General features: G+C 36.6%; 1 protein-coding gene across 4 annotated transcripts; it reads left to right on the top strand.

Moving 5' to 3' along the window:
* The first annotated feature begins 532 nt into the window (after nucleotides 1–532).
* On the top strand, nucleotides 533–15,972 carry LOC104091319 (soluble starch synthase 3, chloroplastic/amyloplastic). 4 transcript variants are annotated; one of them, XR_685121.4, is made up of 17 exons: nucleotides 533–925; nucleotides 1,431–1,488; nucleotides 1,583–3,154; nucleotides 4,357–4,571; nucleotides 4,712–4,982; nucleotides 5,346–5,521; nucleotides 6,217–6,324; nucleotides 6,713–6,822; nucleotides 8,472–8,577; nucleotides 9,554–9,724; nucleotides 10,250–10,378; nucleotides 11,265–11,447; nucleotides 11,768–11,899; nucleotides 11,986–12,097; nucleotides 12,979–13,102; nucleotides 15,182–15,369; nucleotides 15,535–15,972. XR_685121.4 is itself a non-coding variant. In XM_009596634.4 (16 exons), exons 1-16 carry the CDS (start codon nucleotides 797–799, stop codon nucleotides 15,315–15,317), a joined length of 3,732 nt encoding a protein of 1,243 aa, XP_009594929.1. In that variant the 5' UTR covers nucleotides 533–796; the 3' UTR covers nucleotides 15,318–15,471. The 4 variants fall into 4 exon arrangements, 3 of the variants coding, with proteins under 3 accessions (XP_009594929.1, XP_009594931.1, XP_009594930.1); XM_009596634.4 differs by lacking the exon at nucleotides 15,535–15,972 and having other exon boundaries at nucleotides 15,182–15,471; XM_009596635.4 differs by lacking the exon at nucleotides 15,535–15,972 and having other exon boundaries at nucleotides 550–925; nucleotides 1,569–3,154; nucleotides 15,182–15,471.
* Nucleotides 15,973–16,364: the final 392 nt, after the last annotated feature.

The raw sequence follows: 16,364 nt of genomic DNA, 5'->3' as shown, positions 1-16,364 counted from the left end.
CTCTGTATTTATCGTAAAAAGTCATTGAATTATGTCAAATTGTCAATTTAGAACCCAGTAAATTAAAATAATTTAAATATTGAACCCTTAAGTTTCAAATTCTGGCTCCGTCTCTGTACATGAGACTATAAAAGTTTCTTACTAAGGGTAAATGAGTAAAATATAAAGTTTAAAGCTAAATTTATTTTCAAATATAAAAAAACGCCAATCGCTTTAGATCAAACTAATAAATAAAATATATTACAAAAATTAAAACGGATATAGCAGTGTAAAAGGAATTAAATAATAGTAATCTAATAACGACATATAGTCCCCATTTTGTCACATCTTATTTGCTCGTTTCCAAGAAACAAAGTTTATATTTAAATGAAGAAAAACAATCAAAGAATATACTAGTGGTTCCGAGTCCACGTGTCAATATCTAAGTGGCCAACCATTCTCACAGCTAACCAAACAATTTCCACCGTTAGATATTCAGGTACAACCTAAGTAAAATATAGCGTACTACACCAAAAGAACTCTCGTCTGGCTGAAATTTGCAGGACTCTTCCAAGTGGTTATATCACAGGTCCAGAATCTCAAAGAGCATTATAGTACACTGGTCACTCGATTTTTTCGATATTTTAATAAGTGTTAAAAGACCCCATCAAATCAAACACATATATTATAATTGCAGCACAGATTTAGAGAGAAAAAGAGAAATAGATAGTGTGTAGACGAAGGAGAAGAGAGATCACATCACATGTGGTGAAGAGTAATTGTACAAAGAACATTCTTTTGTTTTTTGGGGGTAGCCATGGATGTTCCATTGCCACTGCACAGACCATTGAGTTGCAGCAATAGTGTCTCCACTGAAAGAACCCACCTCAACATCAAACCTTTTCTTGGTTTTGTCCCTCATGGAACCACATGTCTATCTGTACAAGTAACGTTCTCTTCTCACTTTGTATATCATATGTGTGTGTGTGTGTGTCTGTTTGTGTGTGTGTTCAGTACAAGTTACTTTCTCCTCACTGAATATATTTTGTGTGTGTGTGTGTGTGTCCATTTGCACTAACTTGGGGATACATATATAGTTGTTACTTTTGCTGTTTCTTAGAATTTGAGTACACCCATGTATTCATACGTTCCTATTTCAATATCAATACTTTCATATATGGAGTTATTTGAGCTCAAAATTGAATCTTGATTGGGATTTTTCTTGGGTCTTGGAGTTGGGCACTTTGTGGTTACTTATCATGATCAGTATTTGCATAATTGTTGGTTCTTGGTGTATGTTAGTGTTGCTGGTTCCAGTTGATTGATAGTTATTGTTCTTGAGAGTTAGATGTGATAGTGGTATGCTCTAATTTATGGTTTCCACTCATAAAACAATTTCAATGGGAGAATTTTTGTTGTTAATTCTCTTATATCTGTTACAATTCATGCAGTCTTCTTCATGGAGGAACGATGGAATGGTTGCTGGAGTTTCATATCCATTTTGTGCAAGTGCGTTAGTTGCTATGGTTATTTAGTTGTAAATATTAGTTATTCTTTGATGCTACCTATTGCTCAAACTAATTGTAAAGATTGTATGCTGTAGATTTCTCCAGAAGAAGACAGAGAAAAATTTCAACTCCTAGGAGTCAAGGCTCTTCACCAAAGGGGTTTGTGCCAAGGACGCCTTCAGGGACAAGCACACAAAGAAGGGATCAGAAGAGCAATGGTGATAAAGAAAGTCAAAGTACTTCATCATCCAAAGAATCTGAAATTTCCAACCCCAAAACGATGGAAGCAAAAGTTGAAACTAGTGATGATGGCACTAAACAAGTGGGAAAGGACCGCAAGTTTCAGGAGGAGGAAGATGAATTCAATGGTGCCACTAAATCAGTAAGTCTGTCACCTGTTCGTGGATCAACTCAATTCGTCGAAAGTGGAGAAACTGGCGATGATGACGAGGGTGCTGTAGATTTAAATAAATCAAATAGAACGGAAGAGAGTGATTTTCAAATTGGTTCTGTAAGAAGAGAACAAAGTGAAGGTGATTACTCCGAAAATACTAATGCCAGTAGCAAGGGCAGCCACGCTTTGGGTACACCACTTTCTGAGATATTGCAGCTGGATACTTATGGAGGTTATAAAGTTGATGAGTTGGATGAGCCACAAAAACTGAAAGAAAATGATGCTGGGGATGTTGAAGACGAGAGACCCTTAGCAAGAGAGCTGTTGGAAATGACTAAGCCTAGTGATGTGGAATTTACTGAAAGCAATGAGATCGCTGACGTAGACAGTAGTAGTTTCTTAAAAGCAGATTCAGTTGAAGAGGATGAGCCATCAGCAGTAGGAACATTAGAGACTGAAGATATTTCTCTTAAATTAAGATTGGAGATGGAAGCAAATCTACGTAGGCAGGCTATAGAAAGGCTTGCCGAGGAAAATTTGTTGCAAGGAATCAGATTATTTTGTTTCCCAGAGGTTGTAAAACCCGATGAAGATGTCGAGATATTCCTTAACCGGAGTCTTTCCACTTTGAATAATGAGCATGATCTCTTGATTATGGGAGCTTTTAATGACTGGCGCTGGAGATCTTTTACTACAACACTAACTGAGACTCGTCTCAATGGAGATTGGTGGTCTTGCAAGATCCACGTCCCCAAGGAAGCATACAAGATCGATTTTGTGTTTTTTAATGGAAAAGATGTCTACGACAACAATGATAATAATGATTTCAGTATAACTGTGGAAGGTGGTATGCAAATTCTTGATTTTGAAAATTTCTTGCTCGAGGAGAAACGGAGAGAACAGGAGAAACTTGCTAAAGAACAAGCTGAAAGAGAAAGACTAGCAGAAGAACAAAGGCGAATAGAAGCAGAGAAAGCTGCACTTGAAGTTGATAGATCACAGGCAAAGGAAGAGGTTGCAAAGAAAAGGGAAGTATTGCAAGCACTGATGGCAAAAGCCTCGAAGACTCGTGATATCACCTGGTATATAGAACCAAGTGTATTTAAATGTGAGGAGAAGGTCAAGTTATACTATAACAAAAGTTCAGGTCCTCTCTCCCATGCTAAGGACTTGTGGATCCATGGAGGATATAACAACTGGAAGGATGGTTTGTCTGTCGTTGAAAAGCTTGTTAAATCTGAGAGAATAGATGGTGATTGGTGGTATACAGAGGGTAAGTGGGTGTATACATACATAGATACATATAAATATTTATGCTCTTACTTGCACTTCTTTTAGTCAGTGCTGAGTTTCATATGAATGTGCTTGTTCAAAATCTGGATAGTATGAACTTATCACATGAATGGTGAAGTAACTTGTATTCATTATGAATTATAGAAAGATAATTTAATTTCTTCACATGCATGCAATTCCGTAGTCAAACCTACAATTGGAGGCCATTTGTGGTGGGAACGCCTTTTTGTTTCAATTTACAACAACAACAACATACCCAGTATTTTCGTTTCAATTTCTTTTAGGAAAATGCATAGTTAGCATTTAACTCCTCTAGATAAATTTTGTGATTTGGTTTAAACACGTATTTGTTGGAATTTACTAATTTCCCTGCACATGATTGTGATGCCCACTCTTTTGTTTAGCTTTCTTCTATTCTTTCTTTCCTTGGCGGAGGCAAGGGTTGATCGCTTCTGTAATAGATTATTTCTCTTTAATATGTGAGTCCTCAGTTCTGTGCCAGTTTTCCTGCATTTAGTGGATTAGTTCAACATTATTGCTTCACATAATGCACATAGATCTAATCCATGAGCGAAACCTGATGAATTTTCCTGTGTTTTCAGAGTTTGTTTTCGACTATCGGGGAATGAACTTGTATTTTTGTACCTTGCCAATGTGACCATTTGCTATGTTTATTGTTTTAACACTACATTACTTTTTAATCCATCTAAAATATGATGTAGTTACCATGCAACCCTAGGTTGGCCACTAGACTGACAACTGACAGCCAATAGTTAATCTTTCACATCAGAAGTTGATACTTGTTATCTTTACAATGTAATAGTTCTTCTCAGTTTTTCCCTCATGGTAAAGTGAAGGTAAAGATGATATAAGACCCAACATATGGGTTAGAATAAATTCTGGATATCTGTGATATAAGCTTGAAATGGAATTAGCATCTTATGCAGTTGTAAGCGCATTGTGATTTGTAACAAGAAAACTGGGTTACCATGTCCACGGAGCATTTTGATTGTGATCTGTAACAGGTTTCGTCTGAAAAGTAAGACTCTATACAAGCTTTTCAATGTATTGACCTAACATGAGTTTACACAATTGCACTTTTGTTGTTCTCTTTCTTTCTTTCTTTCTTTCTTCCTTTCAAGTATTAGGCTACACTCATCTGAGGAATGTATTTTTCTGTAGTTGTCATCCCTGATCGGGCACTTGTCTTGGATTGGGTTTTTGCTGATGGTCCACCCAAGCATGCCATTGCATATGATAACAATCATCGCCAAGACTTCCATGCCATTGTCCCCAAGCACATTCCGGAGGAATTATATTGGGTTGAGGAAGAACTTCAGATCTTCAAGGCACTTCAGGAGGAGAGAAGGCTTAGAGAAGAGGCTATGCGTGCTAAGGTTGGTTGTAATATCCCACTCAAGGTTAAAGCTAGTGAAGTGGATTTGATGGGTCAAATTTGGAAATCCTCATTACTGAATTCCATTGCTTACCTCTCATGTATGTTTCCATCTATTGTTTTATGATCTCTCACTTCCAGGCTGAAAAAGCAGCACGTATGAAAGCTGAAACAAAGGAAAGGACTATGAAATCATTTTTATTGTCTCAGAAGCACATAGTGTACACTGAGCCTCTTGATGTCCAAGCTGGAAGCAGCGTCACAGTTTACTATAATCCCGCCAATACAGTACTTAATGGTAAACCTGAAATTTGGTTCAGATGTTCATTCAATCGTTGGACTCACCGCCTGGGTCCATTGCCGCCTCAAAAAATGTTGCCTGCTGAAAATGGCACCCATGTCAAAGCAACTGGTTAGTTTTCACGTAATCTGATGTCAGTTTAGAATCACTAGTATCTTTAATGTTAAAAAAATAGAATTTGAGTTGCACTTTCTTGCGTATATTTCTCTATTTTACTAAACAAATAAAGTTCTCTCTGTACCTGTTAGCTAGAATGCAAACATGGGATCCAAGACCTTAGTATTCTAAGAAGTAGAGAAAGTAATTTAAGTCTGATGCATTGATGCTGAATATATATAGTTTGAACAACTGATGAATGTTAAGATATGATTATACATATAAATATATAAATATCACTGTTTTGCTGAATAAATACTAGTTTTATCCGAAAAACATTTTCTCTCTTCTCTTTTCATCTGGCTACTGGTGTTGCAGTGAAGGTTCCATTGGATGCACATATGATGGATTTTGTATTCTCTGAGAGAGAAGATGGTGGAATTTTTGACAATAAAAGTGGAATGGACTATCACATACCTGTGTTTGGAGGAGTCGCAAAAGAACCTCCGATGCATATCGTTCATATTTCTGTCGAAATGGCACCTATTGCAAAGGTACACTTGGGTGATTCCAACTTTTGGTTTACCGTTTACGCTAAAATATTAGACCTTTGTGCTTTAATTGATCCTTCTTCACTGCAATTCAAGATCTGAAGAGAGATAAAGTGCTGATGATAACAAAAGGGGGATATGGGCTTTGATACATCTCTTGTTGCAAAAGAAGCTTTTGCTTTGATGATAACCAGCTACACTAGATGTTTGGGCAGTTACACAGCAAACAGTTAGTCAAATAAATACGTTCCATTTTAAAAGAAATGATCCTCTTGTGAGTTGTGACTTTTATGGTTGTTTAGCTTAGAGCCAATGTTTATTGTTTAGTATTTGAAGGAGAGAAAAGTGAGTCTATTGAGAATTGTAAAGTGAATTTGAAAGGATAAACTGGCCTTGTAGTATTACTTTTTGACTTTAAATTTGAAAGAAAATGAACAAAGTTTTCCTATTAGGGAAGTGGATATCATTCTCGGATGATCACAATCAGAAAAAAGCATCACCTAGTTTAGTAGAGACAGTGGTTTAAGTAATGTTGTATACGTCGGATTAGGAATAAAAAGAAGAAAACTGAGATATCATTGAGGTACTTTGAATATATTCAACACATACCTGTTCATTTACCTATTAAAAGGAGTGATTCTATTCCCTGATTTGGTATGTGGTAACAGCTGTTAAGTTGTCATACGTTGTTTTTGCAGGTGGGAGGCCTTGGTGATGTTGTTACTAGTCTTTCCCGTGCAGTTCAAGATTTAAACCATAATGTGGATATCATCTTACCTAAGTATGACTGTTTGAAGATGAATCAGGTAAGCTTGAATATTCTTCATTACCAAGTCTGCTATTTATTCTTCATTCCACTTCCACACACTATGTCTGCAACCCAAGAAGGCTTCTCATTGGCACTTACAATAGCTACCTTTTTGCTTCAATATTTTGTTACTAAAAATGAAATATAGAAGCCTCGGTCCTCCTGTCAACTACTTGTAAATGTGTGGCAGCTATTATCTCCCATTCTTGCAGATCTGGTAAAAGTGCAAGTCTAGATGCTTCATGATTCACGAGAATGTTCAAACATGATTGCAATAAACAATTCACTTTACCTTATAAAAAAAAAAAGCTATAAACCATTTGAGTTTTAAATGTATCAACATACTTTCAGTAATATAATGCCATGTTGCTACGAATTCTTATTAGGTGAAGGACTTTCAGTTTCACAAAAGCTACTTTTGGGGTGGGACTGAAATAAAAGTATGGTTTGGGAAGGTGGAAGGTGTCTCCGTCTACTTTTTGGAGCCTCAAAACGGGTATGCTGATTATGCTTTTAACTTATATGCACAAGGGCTACTTATGTGATGTTTTTGTTTAATCAGAAAAAAATGGACGAAATTTATAGTCAACTTTTGTAAGGCGGTTACTAATTGTGAAGTAAAGAGGGAAGTACAATGCACTCTAAAGGCACTCCCAAGATGAACTGCAAATCAAACTCCTTTATCTACTCTCTTTTGTTATCTCGCAAAAAAAAAAATAGAAAAGTTACACTCGTGTCCCCCTAAAGCTTTCTTTTCAAATGAACCCTTGTTCTCATTTCCAGAAAGACCAACAACTGCGGAGATGGCGGCTGCAATTCAACAGCAAATAATATTAGAAAACTGCTTCAGGAAAAAAGAGATTTCATTTAGGGAACACATAAACTTCAAATATTTAACTAAGTGTTTTACGACTGTGAGAACTTATCAACATGCAGTGTTTGTCTCCTATTTCATTCCTTCTTCCCTCCCCCAAAAGTTTTATTTACTTCTTGAAGTCCTTTATCAAAAAAAAAAAAAGAGAGAGAGAGAGCAAACAATTTCCTTCTTGAGTCATGGTTTATGAGCTTTCGTTGCTACTTTTTCTCTCTGTCTTTCCAGTTTCCACATACAAAGGAAGGAGTTCAATTACAGCTAAGGAAACTAACTGACATTTTTTGTGTGATCATGAACTAACTGAAGTTGTATGTGCTAGATAAATTGTTTATTACATGACATCGTTTTATTCTTTATGGATCAGTGATGTAGAATTATATTAGAAATTGCACTTAAAAGTATGCAACACATAGACAGGTAACCCTCTAAAAAGGAAAACGGAGAATGGCCCAATGGTACAAAAATAAAAAACCAGATACAGGCATGCACCATTTAAAGGAAAAGGATCTGAAGAAAGATCCAAATGATTGAAAGGCAGTAAAAAATTGTAGGATCCCAACTGTTTTACCCGTTGTGCTGACTTATTTGTAGAATTTATAGTTATACACACCACCCACCCCCCAAGAAAAGAAAAAGGCCATTTTTTGGTATTCTTCTTGTATACGGGTGTCGTTTTGCGTTAACATTTCAATAAAATCTTATTACTTTATTAAAAAATCTGTCTTCTTTCACTATGTGGGTATTTTTGTTGGGTGGCCTGGTTAAAATCTTCCTATTCACTTATTTTAAGAAGTTCATCCACAAGTCGGAGGTCTTGTTGTTTTACAAAAAATTCCATTGAAAGATGTCTTCTTTCCCTCTGTTTCTACTCACTTCGGAATGGAATCAAACTTAAGCTTTTGTCTACGACTTTATCACTTCCTTCTTCCTTTCTTTCTCTTCTTAAAAATTGATGCAAAAGAGAAAAACTTTGTGACTTGCACCGATTTTCTCCCTTTACAGAAGATTCCTTATAGTCTTGTATATGCTAGATATAATTAGGGTAAAAACATGTATATGCTAGACCTAGAACCCTATTAAAATTATGTCATGCAATTCTAATGGTATGTGCAATTCTACCTTTTGCACCTACTACTAGAATATAGTCCTTGATTCCATCAAGTTAATTCCTTAAAGGATCAGTGCGCCTGTTTATTTTATTGATTGAGCATAAGTAAATTAGGCACTTTCGCTGGCTTCATAAGTTTAATGCTTCATCATTACTGTTTTAGGTTATTTTGGAAGGGGTGTGTATATGGTTGTAATAATGATGGTGAAAGATTTGGTTTCTTTTGTCACGCGGCTTTGGAGTTTCTTCTGCAAGGTGGATTTCATCCGGTATGTTCCAGAATTTATCAATATGCTAATTCAGAGAACTCATTTTCTTGATTCTTGTTTCTGTACCCATGTTATTGTTTTTTTAATAAGGTGAAGATTTTATTGAAAACAGTATCAAGTTGATACTGTGAAAATACAGAGATAGTGCTGGCTTAAAAACATTAAAATCCTAAGCGGTCTAGCATATCCAGCATATTATGAAAATTCATAACAACATTTCCATCTTTCCAATAGTACAAATAATGCAAACAACTATATTTCATATATTGCAGCTGCTCCTCCTTGCCTTCAAAACACCTATTATTTCTTTCTTTCCATATCGTCCAAGGTATGCTAAGAGGATTATCTCTCCAAATCTTCTTCATTGTTCAAAACACCTTGTAAAATTCTTTAGATAGTAAAGCTATAAATAATATCTGAAAGAGGCAAGTTGATTGCAGATATCTATTGGAACCGCCTCAGGTTAGAGCTTTTATGGTAGTGAAAGCTGCAAATTGCCAATACGTATCACCACTGAAGTTGTTGGATTAATTGGGTCTGCAACATGTTTCCTTGGTCCCAAATTAACTTCTTAAGTTGACTTTTGAGGATCAGAATTTTGAAATTTGACAAAGAAATTATTCATAATGTCCTTGGTCTTTTATAACCGAAAAGCCTGATTATTTGATACCATTTCTATCATAGTTTAATAATATCAACTATTACTTTCCAAAATTTAAGCTTTAAGGTGAATCAGTCTCAAGATGCAGAATTGGACATTTTGAACTCGAATTCAACTTTGGACATCTAAAGTGGGATGGAGTGTGTACTACTTTTCTCTTTCTGTAATTTTCTCCCTATGTCTTACTGTTTGCTACAATAAACAAGAGCTTTTGAGCACCAAAAATAAGAATTTCAATTTTCATGCCGAAATGATATATTCTTTTGTTAATTAGATTTTATTTGCTCGTGTTCTTACTGTTCACTTGTCCGGCAGGATATCATCCATTGCCATGATTGGTCTAGTGCTCCTGTTGCGTGGCTCTTTAAGGAACAATATACACACTATGGTCTAAGCAAGTCTCGTATTGTCTTCACAATACACAATCTTGAATTTGGTGCAGATCTCATTGGGAAAGCAATGACTTATGCAGACAAAGCTACAACAGTAAGTGCCTCTATTTCCTATACCTTATAGATAGCTGTTTGTGCTTTATGCTGTCGACTCTTGAAAAATGGTGCTATGCATTAACCGACGGCCTCTTTCGATACTTGCTAGGCAAAAGTTTTGGATTTGAGTTCCCGACGACAATGGTCATCATTTTATCAGGCTTCATATTTGTTTTATGTTTGTTTTGCCTTCTCATTTTTCGGAAGAAGATTGTAAAATACCCTCTAGGAAAAAAGGCATTATTTGCTGCTTTCAGACACTAGTATAACAGGCAAAGATTGCCTAATGGCCTAAAGCTATGGATGCTGTTGGAGGTAAAGTAAGAACAGACAAATTCTAAGGAAGCTACACAAGTACATGTTCTTGAAGCATAGACAGAAAAAGTGTTAAGGGCTTCAAGTATACTTCCCTTTTGGCTTGATTTAAAAAAAAATAAAAATTAACATTCTTCTTTGGTTGTAGCAAAACTGAAAAGGTTTTCAATGGAAGGTAAAACTCTATCCTAACAGGATTTACATGCAGGTTTCACCAACTTACTCAAAGGAGGTGTCTGGAAACCCTGTAATTGCACCTCACCTTTACAAGTTCCATGGTATAGTGAACGGGATTGACCCAGATATTTGGGACCCGTTGAACGATAAGTTCATTCCGGTAAGTTGTCTCTGCTTTTCTCAATTATTATATTACTTACAAGTGCACACATTGGAAAAAGTTCATGCTATTTTGTGAATTTCACGTGCTGAACTCCTAGATTTTGTGATAAATTTATTCGAACAACTTGCTAGATTGTCTGCTTTAGTTTGGTGGGAAAAAAGGTTTTTGCCCTTTAATTGCTCTATATCGATAAAACTATCTCAGGAGTGCAATTTAGTTGGATTTAAGTCTCCAAATTCTCTTCTTCCCCCTTTCTTTCTCTGCATATAAACTGTCAACTGCAGTTCTTGAAAATGGCCTCCACCCTGAAGATGTCACCTTAACTGATTATTGGTCAATTGAGGAATGAAAGGATATCTAGTCACAAAAAAGAAGAAGCTTAGTGGTACAGCTTTCTTAACTTTTTTGCTTGCAAGAAAGATTGTGTATCTCCCAATACTCTACAAACAACTGTTGGAAATGCAGGAAATATTTTATCATGAGCAATAACTATAATTGAATCCGCCGTATGTACTTGTGGTGGGTCATAAGCTGTGGATCTTTCTTCGCTTTCTTAAAGGAGAAGTGGAAGTTTGGGTTGCCAGTGCAGAGACATTTCAGCTTTTATGGATCTTTACCTCATTTTTAAGTAGCTGATGCCTGAACAAGGAGGCTGCTCCCCTTGATACCCAGATATTGTCCTATTGTTGTGTGTAAGGCCATATAGAGGTGATTTGTAGAATTTTAAGCGTGGCCTGTTTGACAAGAATCTTGTGCTCTAGATTGGCACAGAGGGAGTATTATATTTGCTTATTCTTTGTAGCTTTAAGTTCTTGGAATTAAATCATTTGTCATCTTTATTTGTCTGATGGTTGTGGCACTGTTGGAATGCATGCAATTACAGATTTCATACACCTCAGAAAACGTTGTTGAAGGCAAAACAGCAGCCAAGGAAGCTTTGCAGCAAAGACTTGGACTGAAACAGGCCGACCTTCCTTTGGTAGGAATAATCACCCGCTTAACTCACCAGAAAGGAATCCACCTCATCAAACATGCTATTTGGCGCACCCTGGAACGGAATGGACAGGTATTTTTCTTAAAATACCTAAGTTCTTCAGATGCTCCCCCTTCTTTTGCTTGGGGAAGGGGGGAATGTACTCATCTTAAGCTTGTGGCTTGTCAAAATGTTGTTATATGTTCTGATAATAACTAGTATAATATTTTGTTCTAAATCTTTTTGGTTTTGGATGGCATATCCAATTTGTAGATTGAAACTGATCTAAGATGCCAGAGAATACCTCTTCTCGCATGCTTGTTCTCTCTAGTTTTATTCTGAATGGAGTCTTGTTTTTGAAAGTCTGTTATAGTAGGATGCTATGATCTTTCATTGACAAAGAGTTGTGACAGGTGGTCTTGCTTGGTTCTGCTCCTGATCCTAGGATACAAAACGATTTTGTTAATTTGGCAAATCAATTGCACTCCACATATAATGACCGTGCACGGCTCTGTCTAACATACGATGAGCCACTTTCTCACCTGGTATTGTTTTCCTTCCCTTGCTTGTTGCATATTTTTTATCTTCACACCTTACCCTTATTATATAATTACATTTGATACAATTGCAGATATATGCTGGTGCTGATTTCATTCTAGTCCCTTCAATATTTGAGCCATGTGGACTAACACAACTTACGGCGATGAGATATGGTTCAATTCCAGTTGTGCGTAAAACTGGAGGTACCTTTTTCTTATGAACTGTAGTTTTAGAAATTCGAATATCTTACCATGTGCAGCTTGTTTAGTACCGCTCTGCCACCTGCACTGTATATTTAGATATGAAGGTTTAGCAACTCAATTTTTCTAGCAAAGGTTCTCTCTCTCTTGACCTTAGCATTCACTTTTTCATGATGCGACCATATTTTTGGAGGCATATATATGAATGACCATTTTTTATTCGGTTAAGCCATATTAAATAAATAAAGTGTCCCTTTTTTGGCTACTTAAGCTTTAAAGATGAGGTAGTTAACAATTCAACATGGTAGCAACTAGCAAAGTAGAAAGAGGTTTTGGGTTTCAAGTTTCACTACCACCCATTATAAAAAGGTATCTCTGCATGCTTGGCCAAAGAAAAAGAATCTGGCTCTCACGTGAGAAAACATTTTAATACAATTCATTATATATTACTTAATAAAAAAAGAAAATAATTCCTTATAAAAAAAAAAGACGATAAATAAAAAACAGTTCTCCCTAACACTTTAAGCTTTTTGATGAGGTGGTCACAGTCACACACCGGAACAGGTTCCAATCTTTGTAGCATTGCAACTGCAGATATTCATATATGGTATGCAAGCCACCAATAAACCAACTACTACTGTATCTGTGTAATGCTACGGATCAGAATTTTCAATTGTAGTTTTTCTCTTTTAGTAGTGAATTCACTTGATGTATATTGGATTCACAGGAGCATATTACATTCTCTTGAATTAAGTGCGAGGATAAATATTTGTCTGCGCATGCTAGAATTTTCTTTTGATGCCATTGACTTAATTATTATTTTAGCAGATCCCAATTCATTTGCTTCTGAATGAGTGTTTTAACCTCTTCATTCTGTATATTAGGACTTTATGATACTGTATTTGATGTTGACCATGACAAAGAGAGAGCACAACAGTGTGGTCTTGAACCAAATGGATTCAGCTTTGATGGAGCTGATGCTGCCGGAGTTGATTATGCTCTGAATAGGCAAGTATATTGGCCTTTTCAATTAATGTCGTTTAAGTCTTTGCAGTTTTAGAGGAAAGGGAGGTAAATGTGATGGCATACACAGTAATAACTGAACTCTTTGAAGTCCCGCACTATTTGCCCCTATTTCTTTTTCAGCTACACAGACGTGCAACTGTTAAGGATCTTTTTCCTCCTAACTTAACATTTTTTCGTTAAGAGGTGAGGAGTGAGGACAGCCTTAACAGAATTCCAGGAACTTGCTGAGATCTTGGCATTTTTTATCAATTCAGTTTTATTTAAATTCTAATTTGAGGAAAGGGAATACAGGGGCTGCTGAAACAGGGAAAGGGATAGCAATCTGGGTAATCTGTTTACAGTTTGAGAATTTCCATTTTCTTATGCTTGCTTATAAGAGAACGAGGAAGCAGCTTTTTAACCAGAGAAAGGACCAAAAAAATTATTCTGATTTTGTTTTGTCCTGAAAATAACCAATTGTTTCCTGTTGAAGTCCCAAGAGGAATATGCTATTAGTAATTCTCCCCTATCTTAGTGTTAGAGAATACACTTTGTCCTTCATATATTGTGTAAGGTTTTCCAGAAGGGTTTATAATGTCCTGGACCGCTCCATCCTTTGCCTTAAGCTTTTGTGTTGGATGCTCAGATTTCCGAGCCGCACACGTTCCTATTTTTGATTTACCTAATATTGGGTAAAGTGTCCATTTGGTAGAGGAAATGAGCTGTTGTCTTCTTACGATCTTGAGCAATCCTCACCTCATGAACTATCTTTTGCGGTTGAGTAGGCCGAAGACATGCTATCAGTGCCAAATTTTGGTAAACATGTTGTACAACCGCTTAATTTTCTCCTCCTGTTCTATTGCTCTGAAAAGTCCATCGAGCCACTAATAATACTTCTGGCTCACTCATTAGCATGTTGGGCCTGACCAGTACTTTTAGGCCCATTTCTGTTGAGCCACCTCTTCAGCCCCCCCCCTCCCCCCAACCCTAAAAAAAAAAAAGAAAAAGAAATCTTCAGTGCACACATAAACCCAAGAACCAGGTTACACATGTGGGGGACTATTAGAGAATACACTTGTCCCTCATCAGTTGTGAAGAGTTTTCAAAGAGCGTTTATAATGTCCTGGGCTACTCCACCCATTGCCTTAATGTTTTGGGTCGGATGCTTAGAGTCTTTTACACTTAGATGCTATGGTTAGATACATTCTAGGGTGCATCAAGGGCCTCTCTGGATCCCTTCTACTGCATTTCATTTGTTCTACTAAATGTATTTAGGCTTCTCAGTTTTCTCTTGTAAATGCCCTGTGGCCTTCAGCTTTTACTCTCTTCCTCCTCCCAACTGAAGACACTCCACCAAAGCCACCATCCTAGTGCCCCTTCTCAATGTTCCTGGATGGAGAAAGAAGAGCAGCACAAACCATCTTAAACCTAAGCGATATCCAGCTAGTTATGAAAGGATCTTCCACCCAATTTATGCTATCGTTGCATCCCTATGGCATATTTAAAGAAAATATTTGAAGCCCAGTCATCGTTGCAATGGTGGATCTTCCACTGCGGACTATTTAGATCATAAGCGTCCCAGAGCTGAACTTCCATCAAAAGAACTGACCTAGGAAAGCTCCTTGACATGCATGGTGGAACCATCCTACACTAGCCTTGGTGGTTGTGGTGCTAGATTTCTTTTATGGGAATACATTAGTTTGGCGGTTTACTTCTCATTTTCTTTTGTCGTTTCATCCTTGAGATCATTTGTTATTATAATCCTTTTTACGGGGAGGGATGGGGGAAGTAAATTTGCTGTGAATTAGTTGCTGGTTGTGAAAATAAAACTGCTCAAATGTAGAAATTGGAGAAACAAACTTTGATGAGCTTGTTATTGGAAATGACAATAAATAGCGAACTTGGAGCGAATTGCCACTTAGTAACTGCTTGAATGTTGGGAAAGGTGGAGATATTATTTTTCTCTTCACACCGTGCCTTTTTTTTTTCTTCTATCCCATGCACATGCAAAGACGCATGCTTCGTCCCCCTTCTCCTTGCTTTGCTAATATGTAAGGACTCATTTACAGTTCTCTGTTTCAGAGCGCTGTCTGCTTGGTATGATGGTCGGGATTGGTTCAACTCTTTATGCAAGCAGGTCATGGAACAAGATTGGTCTTGGAACCGACCTGCTCTTGATTATTTGGAGCTTTACCATGCTGCTAGAAAGTTAGAATAGTTAGTTTGTGAGATACTAGCAGAAAGATTCACGAGATCTGCAATATGTACAGGTTCGTTCGGTGTTAGTGTTTGGACTACATTTCTTTTCCTATAGCAAAGTATAATGCAAATCTACCCTGAGATCAATAGCAGACAGTACTCAGTTTAGTAAATTTTTTGTGCAGCATATGAAATAATTTTGCCTCAAATAATGTAGTCTATTGATGCTTATTCAGTTTTAGAAGAAATGAGAAATCAAAGGATGCAAAATACTCTCATTGGATCCTAAATCCATACTACATTACTCAAGCAGGTAGTTAAATTTTCATGCTCGGGTTTTCGGAGGGTCAGCTTTTTTCCTCCTTGCTGTTTTTTGTTCTGGTATTATGCGGTCATTGGAGGAAAAAAGGGGCTCTACAATGTCTTTTGCAATTTTCTTGCTTTAAAATATCCACCATATCTATATCCTGATTTTCTTATTACTAACTTATGAGAGTTTGAAAAGAATTACACCTTGTATTTTTCGAAGCCTTAGATCAAAGAGATAATCATCATTTGATGACACCTTGATTTTTATTTGCCCCATTTTCATGTAATCGTTGAATTGATGATGATAGTACAACAAAAGTATTTACTCCTAGAAATGAATTTATGATCATAGTAATTACTAATTACTGCACCTGGAGTCAAATGTCAAAAAAGTATTGAAAACCAGGGAGCTAATTGGCTCTCTTTACAAATTATAACAAGTTGAAAGATTTTTCATTAGCGTAAGTCAAGCTTGCTCTAATAACCACTAAACTTGCTTAATTTTCTTTGCTGTCACTGAAGCTATTTCTGGTTCCCTTCCATTATAAAGAAAGATTTTGTGCTAAGTGGTGGATCAGTGTGACAGGATTGGAATTGGGTAGCATATTTGATAGAGACAATTAGCATTAGCTTCAGTCCCCACTTATCTTCGTAAGGTAAAATTAAAAAAATAGGTAAATAAAGGTGTAAAGTGTTCTGAAATAAAAGCAATAAGAAGAAAAAACAAGCTAAGAGATATAGAGAGAAAGAGATGAGA

The sequence above is a fragment of the Nicotiana tomentosiformis genome, chromosome 2 (genome assembly GCF_000390325.3).
Source record: "Nicotiana tomentosiformis chromosome 2, ASM39032v3, whole genome shotgun sequence".
NCBI lineage: Eukaryota > Viridiplantae > Streptophyta > Magnoliopsida > Solanales > Solanaceae > Nicotiana > Nicotiana tomentosiformis.
Note: the sequence above shows the minus strand (reverse complement) of the source record. Positions and strands in the feature narration are given on the sequence as shown.

Bases quoted from the DNA above. Each gene is read 5' to 3' on its own strand.
- LOC104091319 (XM_009596634.4), top strand. From the start codon at position 797: ATGGATGTTCCATTGCCACTGCACAGACCATTGAGTTGCAGCAATAGT. The intron at 5,522-6,216 runs GTACACTTGGGT...TTGTTTTTGCAG, and splicing joins AAATGGCACCTATTGCAAAG to GTGGGAGGCCTTGGTGATGT. The intron at 10,379-11,264 runs GTAAGTTGTCTC...ATGCAATTACAG, and splicing joins TGAACGATAAGTTCATTCCG to ATTTCATACACCTCAGAAAA.